The 8,677-nt window shown below is 43.3% G+C and overlaps 1 protein-coding gene across 5 annotated transcripts in view; it reads left to right on the top strand.

The window, feature by feature from the left end:
• Positions 1–238: 238 nt before the first annotated feature.
• phf21ab (PHD finger protein 21Ab) overlaps positions 239–8,677 on the top strand; it is a 28,671-nt gene continuing 20,232 nt past the window's right edge. For all 5 annotated transcript variants that reach the window (XM_084554605.1, XM_084554604.1, XM_084554602.1 and 2 more), the window contains exons 1-4: positions 239–468; positions 6,034–6,073; positions 7,309–7,360; positions 7,437–7,526. In XM_084554605.1, the coding sequence (XP_084410731.1) occupies positions 7,319–7,360; positions 7,437–7,526 (132 nt within the window). In that variant the 5' untranslated portion in view covers positions 239–468; positions 6,034–6,073; positions 7,309–7,318. The remainder of the gene's footprint in view (positions 469–6,033; positions 6,074–7,308; positions 7,361–7,436; positions 7,527–8,677) is intronic.

The raw sequence follows: 8,677 nt of genomic DNA, 5'->3' as shown, positions 1-8,677 counted from the left end.
CGCAGCACCGCCGTTCCTTAGGCAAAGTGAAATAAATTCGCCGCACCGACACAAAAAGTAGTCCGCTTTTCGAACACGTCCCCCCCGCGCCCCGCTTCGCTGATCGGCCCGATTTAAGGAACTTTAACGGCGACACGAACAAATATCAAACGCCTCGTCGCGGATTGACGAGCACCAGCGGGACGTGTGAGGAGTTTTTGTCCCCCTTCCTCCAGCTCCGCGGCGCAGGGATCTGTGCTGTGCTGAGGCTGAGCTGAATGAGATTGAAGAAGAGTTCTTCTTGTTTTGTAGCTTCAGTTTCTCTGTTTTTACACAAATTTCACTAAAACTAAATCTAAAATAGGGCGCCGAGGTGAAGCCGTGCGGGGAGGAAGGCGGCCGGGCTGTTTGCGGAGCTGTTCTTCCATCGTGGATCGGTTCTTATACATATATATATATTTAATTAATCTAGAGGAGGACTGCTGCTGAGTAAGTGCACATTGGGCTTTTTTAATTTCATAACTTTAATTTTCTGTCTTGTCAAACTTTGCGTGTGTGCTGCTGTGATCGTGTGTCCGTGTGTGAGCGGCTGTTGGCGGGCAGGTGTGCGGGCTGGCGGCCGGTGTTAGCTGCATTCCGCGGGGTTCCGTGTGTTTCTGTGTGTTTAGCTGGTGTGTTTCTTATTCTAGGAGTTGATATTCTGGAGGACAAGGGGCCGACAGAACTTAGACCCACCGACGGCCACTCGCTGTCATCATTCCGGGGGAAGATGGCGTCTTTAGGGACTATTCCCGAGCGGGCTCCTTCCCCTCCCGTCCGTGTTGCTCTCCCCCCGCAGCCCGTCTCTTATTCGGGGTGTTGGGTGAAGTTATCAGCGTGGCTCGGAGCGTTAGCCGAGCGGCTAGCAGCAGGGTTAGCATTAGCGGCTACGGCTAACGTTATCCACTTGTTCTCTCCGCGGAGCAATGTCGGCTCCGAGAGTCGCTTCAACCGAATTTGTTCTAAACAGAAAAACGGCGACGGTCCGGTCAGAGGTGTCGGGTCCAGTCTGGGGGGAAGAACCGGGGCAGATTTATGGGCAGACACCGGAGGAGCGGGCGGCCGTGGAGGTTTAATAAGAGCCTGATAAAACATTTATTTCACCGATGAAACAAAAAAAAAAAAAAAAAGAGAGAGAGAGAAACAGACTTTTCAGTGTTTGGAGCCGCTTCTCCTCCTCAAACCTCCATCTTGGCTCCGTGTGTTGTTGTCGGGCCTCTGCAGCGGCATGTGGGCAACTTTATCCCGCAACTTCATGTCCCACCCGGGGAGACCTGCTCAGAGCACCCGGTCCCACCAGGACCCGGGTACACCTGGTGCATCTAGTACACACAGGACCAGGGTACACCCGGTCCCACCAGGACCCGGGTACACCTGGTGCATCTAGTACACACAGGACCCTGGTACACCTGGTACACACAAGACCAGGGTACACCTGGTACACCTAGTACTCCTAGTACACACAGGACCTGAGTACACCTAGTACACCCAGGACCCAGGTACACCTAGTACACACAGGACCTGAGTACACCGGGTACACCTAGTACACCTAGTACACACAGGACCTGAGTACACCTAGTACACACAGGACCCGGGTACACCTAGTACACCTAGTACACACAGGACCCTGGTAAACCTAGTACACACAGGACCAGGGTACACCTAGTACTCCTAGTACACACAGGACCTGAGTACACCTAGTACACCCAGGACCCAGGTACACCTAGTACACACAGGACCAGGGTACACACACGACCCACAGGACCCGGGTACACCTAGTACACCTAGTACACACAGGACCCTGGTAAACCTAGTACACACAGGACCAGGGTACACCTAGTACTCCTAGTACACACAGGACCTGAGTACACCTAGTACACCCAGGACCCAGGTACACCTAGTACACACACGACCCACAGGACCCAGGTACACCTAGTACACCTAGTACACACAGGACCCTGGTACACACACAACCAACAGGACCCGGGTACACCTAGTACACCTAGTACACACAGGAGCCAGGTACACCGGGTACACCTAGAACAGGATACTGGAGTATACACAGTACCAGAGTACTGCAAGAAGTACCCCCAGTACCTGGGTACACAAAGGACCTGAGTACACACAGGTGTAAGTACCCAATTATAAGCAGTACTATAGAGTACACACAGTATCAGAGTACAGCTGGAAGTACCTGAGTATACCCAGTACTAGACTACACATAGTACCAGACTAGTGGAAAAAGTGCCCATGTATATATAACTCAAATACCTGAGTACACATAGTACCCAAGTACTATAATAATAATAATAATACATTTTATTTATAAGCGCCTTTCAAGACTCGCAAGGTCACTGTACAAAACATAAAGACACAAAACAAGACAGAATAAACAAATGGAACAGTGCAATCAAGGTACTGGAAGAAGTACCTCAGTACAAACAGCTGGAAATACCCGAGTGCACCCAGCACCAGAATACACATGGTACCTGAGTACTGGATGAAGTACCTAAATACGCAAAGTACCTGAGAGCACATAGTAACAAAGTACTGGAAGAAGTATCCTGCTGCTGTGTACTTCACTACATCTCAGAGAAGAGTATTTAACTTATGAAGTACATCCTGATTAATTAAATTAAATATTCAAACTCAAACCTAAAAACTTTAAAAATACAACAAAAAAAATTCAGAGTACTTGGGTACTCGCTTCTCTTTCTCCAGTACTAACACAGTACTTCATTGGTGTCTGCTACTTTGTTCTTGTACTTCTTAATGAACCTGTAGCTGCAGTTAATTAGATTTTAATTTAAAATACAAACTAATTAATCAGAGTACTTTTACTGCTCATCTCAGTTTATAGCAGTGATGCAAACAAACAAACTGCTTTTCCTCTAGTACTGATGCAGTACTACTATAAGTTCAGTTTTCAGGTACTTGTTTTTACTTCTTGTACTTTTACTGCACTGCTTTCATCTGACAGCTACAGGTACACATTTAATTTAAATATAAATTACCTGGAACCTCTTCTTTCAGGTTACACACATGTTCATTTACTACTCCTTTAAACATATATGTATTAGTATCCTGTACTTTCTGCTATACTGTACCCACCTGGAGGTTGTCTTTGAGGATTTACATGAATGTTTAAAAATACAAACTAAATACAGATGTGTAGTCTGGAGGTACTTTATAGGAGGTACTACTACTTTATAAGATCAGATTAATTCCAGATGACAATCATCCAGACAGCAGGAGGCGCTGCAGGGAGGAGCTAAACAAGATGAACCACGTTAAGATGATTTATTAGTTCCATATTAAATGAGTCTTTGTTTGAAGTTATGACACATGAGTTTGTTTTGATCTGGTTCTATGTCTAACATCAGTCCTGGTCTGGTCTCTGGTGTCCAGGTTAAACAGGTCCAGGTGTGAACACTGGTCTGGTCTCTGGTGTCCAGGTTAAACAGGTCCAGGTGTGAACACTGATCTGGTCTCTAGAGTCCAGGTTAAACAGGTCCAGGTGTGAACACTGGTCTGGTCTCTGGTGTCCAGGTTAAACAGGTCCAGGTGTGAACACTGGTCTGGTCTCTGGTGTCCAGGTTAAACAGGTCCAGGTGTGAACACTGATCTGGTCTCTGGTGTCCAGGTTAAACAGGTCCAGGTGTGAACACTGATCTGGTCTCTAGTGTCCAGGTTAAACAGGTCCAGGTGTGAACACTGATCTGGTCTCTGGAGTCCAGGTTAAACAGGTCCAGGTGTGAACACTGATCTGGTCTCTAGAGTCCAGGTTAAACAGGTCCAGGTGTGAACACTGATCTGGTCTCTAGTGTCCAGGTTAAACAGGTCCAGGTGTGAACACTGATCTGGTGTCAGTCCACATGTGGAGGTGGTCTGGGACACATGTGACCTCCTTCCTTTGGTAGTGTGAACACACAATGAGTCCTGGGTCACATTAAAGACCACCTACTCAACAGGGCTGATCTGAGGAAGAGGAGTTTAACTCATTCATTCAACCACTAGTAGAAATGATCACATGAATCAGTGATGTCTGTTCATTAGTAACGAGAGCCTTTTAGAAGATTCTGGTCTTGGAGCTGAGAACCAAACTAAACAACCAGCAGCTGTTGATGGTTCTGATCCAGCGGTAGGTAGAGATCCATTAGAGACAGCAGCTGCTACAATATTCTACTGACCACATGATGGCGCTGCTGATTTACAGACACACAAACTGAGATCAGATCTCAAGTGCTGGCTGGGGACGCATGTGGAGACACATTTAGATTAAGACCAGGTAGATGGACAGGTGAGACCAGGTGAGACCAGGTGTTGATGTGACCATAATAAATAAATCAGTGGACAGTAACTAAGTCGTCAATAACTAATCTATTTACTAGTGACTAAAAGTATTTGTACTTGACTTTTAAACGTACTGAATGCTGTAGTTTTAAACAGATTTAGTTTCTTAACCAAACTTCATGTTTTCATTCCAGTTTGATTTAAGAAAATCAAATATCAGATAAATCGTTGTCGTTCTATTAATGATCCGACGACCCCTCAGACTCATTTTATGACCATCTAGAGGCCCCCGGGCCTCAGATTGGGCCCCAGTGGGCTCAATGAGCTAACTGTGAATAAAGTAATTTAACAGCTGAAGGTCTGACTGATGTGAGTTTAACTTTAATGTAACTGTGTGTGATGCAGTATTTCAGTTGGAGTCAAGGTTCAGAGCAGAAGAGATAACTTTTAAAACTACTTTCTGTTTACACGGTCAGATATGAGAGGACGACCAGTGACTGCAGGAAGATGATAAAAGACGTGTGTTGATATGTTAATGAGCCTCAGTGTTTACTGAAGACGTCTGAACCCAAACATTAAACAGAGACTCTGACTCTTAAGAGGTGACTGGTAACGATTCGTCTGCAGAGGGAAGGAGTACAACCAGCTGGTCATCACTGACTACATGACAAGAGAAAACCAGAGTGGTGATGCTAATGGAGATGCTAACGGTGATGCTAGTGGAGATGTCGATGGAGATACTGATGCTAGTGGAGATACTGATGCTAGTGGTGATGCTAATGGTGATGGTGATGGAGATACTGATGCTAGTGGTGATGCTAATGGTGATGCTAGTGGTGATGCTAGTGGTGATGCTAGTGGTGATGCTAATGGTGATGCTAGTGGTGATGCTAATGGTTATGCTAGTGGAGATGGTGATGGAGATACTGATGCTAATGGAGATGCTAACGGTGATGCTAGTGGAGATGGTGATGGAGATACTGATGCTAGTGGAGATACTGATGCTAGTGGTGATGCTAATGGTGATGGTGATGGAGATACTGATGGTGATGGTGATGGAGATACTGATGCTAATGGTGATGCTAGTGGTGATGGTGATGGTGATGCTAGTGGTGATGCTAATGGTGATGCTAATGGTTATGCTAGTGGAGATGGTGATGCTGATAGTGATGCTGTTGCTAATGGAGGTGCTGATGCTAGTGGTGATGTTGATGATGCTAATGGAGATGCTAACGGCTAGCATGTCAGTGCTGCTCTCCATCAGTGTGTTTGTGCTCATATAGACCTCTACAACTAAACCTGGTAGATTTCCGTGAACGTTCTGCTCTAAGTGGGTGTTAGCAACTGTTAGCAGTGGTTAGCATCACATCATGAAGGTTGCTGGTTCTAAGCCGCTGGCTGGCTCTGGTCTTTCTATGTGGAGCACAAACATCTTTCTAAATCTGAACTTTTACTGAACAGTATCATCTGGTGGATCTTTACAGATGTTACGTTCATATCTGTGTCAGAGTTTATTGTTTATTGGTGAATGGTGTTAAACGGATCAATAACATCATCTGATTGGTTGGACCATCAATGAATCAGCTGTTAGTGACTCTCTGATGACGGTCTTTGTTTTAAAAGAGTCAAATCTGATATTTAGTGAAAAACATTTGAGTTGTTTTTGTAGTTTTAAAACTTGTGTGAAGAGCGTTAACGGTGTGTGTTTGTTGTGTCCCACAGGGCAGCACAGAGGGGTGGAGTCCAGTCCCACAGCCAGGTGGTGAGTCTCAAGCTCAGTATTCATTTAAACTAATCATAATGATCCACATCCAGTTTAATTGGAATCATGTTTATTTCACATGTTAATTAATTCATTGTTTCTGTTTTATTTGAGTTAATATAACGTGTGGTTCATTTACTGTGTGTAAAGTTATAAAGAAAATAAAGTCACGTATTTACCTGTTGATAAAGACAAAAAATAGGTGTTTTATTATTAAGTAGTTAACCAGTGTTTAAAGGTTTGACAATAAATTATTATAATTAATTTAATTCACAGAAACATCAACAACAAAATAAATATATTTCAAATGGTCATAAAAGTTCAGTTTAATGAATTAAAAAAAGGAAAATTCAGTTAAATAAAGTTGAACAATAATAAAATAATAATTAATTAATTTTAGAAAATAAATCTGACTGTAATGAAGGATGTGAATGAATTTAATAATTAATGAAAAATACTTTTACAATAAAGTAACTCAACAATAAAAAAAGTTTCATTTTATTGACTTATTTAATAAATGATAAAATAAGTGAAATAAACAATAAGTTTTAATTTAATTGAATTTAATTGTAAAATGTAGTCAAATGAAAGTCAGTAGCATTGGTGCAGTCGGACAGTAGTATTAATAACTTTATTTTAATTCATAAATCTAACTCTAAATCTGTTTGGATTTAACAGATATATTTTAATAAGTCACTTATGAAAGTGATGTCTTAATTATAAATCAGATAAATAATAACAATAATAATAATACTGCATTTAAAAACATAAATAATTCTAATAGTTGTTTATTATTATTTTTATTATAATATGTTATTATTATGTAATAGATCATTATGTTTTAAATAAACCATTTGGTGCAGTAAAGTTTATCAGAAATAAAAACTGGTTTTAACCTGATGAGACATTAGCTTACATACTAATGAGGAGACGTTTCAGTTTAATTAGTGTTTTATAAACGTGTGATCTGTCTGTCATGAGGTCATGAGGTCATGAAATCATGAGGTCATGAGGTCATGAGGTCATAAGGTCATGAGGTCATGAGGTCATAAGGTCCAGTCACAGCAAAAAAGAAAAACAAGAGAAAGTAGAATAAATCTAGAGAAGATTTAACTAGTATGAAGTGAATTTTAATAAATGTGTGAATAAATGCTGCACATAATAATAATAATAATAATAATAAACTAGATCTGTTTAATTAACCATAATGAACATGTGAGTGTGTTTTGTTTCAGCGGCACTTTCATGCTTCAGTTGGATGGTTTTCCTACTGGAGACGGTGTTAAGGTAAACGTTCACACATGTAGGAAGAGGTCCCTGCCTAAACGGGACGTCCTGTGACCTTGCGTGACCTTGTGTTCAGGCTGATCGATCGGCTGGCAGACTGACTGGATCCATGATGGAATTACAGACGTTACAGGAGGCTCTGAAGGTGGAGATCCAGATCCATCAGGTACGCTCCACCCGATGAATTCCATCAGCGCCGCCCGCTCTTCTTCGTTGGTGCGACCACAACAGAATGTCCTAGAGAGTGAATAGAGTCAGAGGAAAGTTAAAACAGTACAGAGTTTAGACTCATGATCATCTTTCTAAAGCATCAGGTTAAACACTAACCGGCCACTTCATTAGGTACACCGGTGAAAACATGAAGATTCAGCTTCAGTTTGTAATAACTGAGAGCGATGTTGATTCAGCTGTGGTTTCATTTTGTCACGTGTTCCTAATATTTTGACATAGTGGCATCCTCCACAGTGACCACCAGCTGTCTGACGTCTGTCTGTGTCTTTGTCCACATTCAGAGTTTCATCAGAGTCTAAGGGTTCATTAGAGCTGCAGGGACCAGGAACTCTAGTGTCTGTTAGCATGGTAGCAGGGTTAGCAGGGTTCATTAGAGCTGCAGGGACCAGGAACTCTAGTGTCTGTTAGCATGCTAGCAGGGTTAGCAGGGTTCATTAGAGCTGCAGGGACCAGGAACTCTAGTGTCTGTTAGCACGCTAGCAGGGTTAGCAGGGTTCATTAGAGCTGCAGGGACCAGGAACTCTAGTGTCTGTTAGCACGCTAGCAGGGTTAGCAGGGTTCATTAGAGCTGCAGGGACCAGGAACTCTAGTGTCTGTTAGCACGCTAGCAGGGTTAGCAGGGTTCATTAGAGCTGCAGGGACCAGGAACTCTAGTGTCTGTTAGCACGGTAGCAGAGTTAGCAGGGTTCATTAGAGCTGCAGGGACCAGGAACTCTAGTGTCTGTTAGCACGGTAGCAGGGTTAGCAGGGTTCATTAGAGCTGCAGGGACCAGGAACTTTAGTGTCTGTTAGCACGCTAGCAGGGTTAGCAGGGTTCATTAGAGCTGCAGGGACCAGGAACTCTAGTGTCTGTTAGCACGGTAGCAGAGTTAGCAGGGTTCATTAGAGCTGCAGGGACCAGGAACTCTAGTGTCTGTTAGCACGGTAGCAGAGTTAGCAGGGTTCATTAGAGCTGCAGGGACCAGGAACTCTAGTGTCTGTTAGCACGCTAGCAGGGTTAGCAGGGTTCATTAGAGCTGCAGGGACCAGGAACTCTAGTGTCTGTTAGCATGCTAGCAGGGTTAGCAGGGTTCATTCGAGCTGCAG

This window comes from Chelon labrosus (assembly GCF_963514085.1).
Source record: "Chelon labrosus genome assembly, chromosome: 11".
Classification (NCBI taxonomy): Eukaryota; Metazoa; Chordata; class Actinopteri; order Mugiliformes; family Mugilidae; genus Chelon; species Chelon labrosus.
The sequence above is the reverse complement of the archived record's forward strand: the minus strand, read 5'-3'. Positions and strand labels throughout refer to the sequence as shown.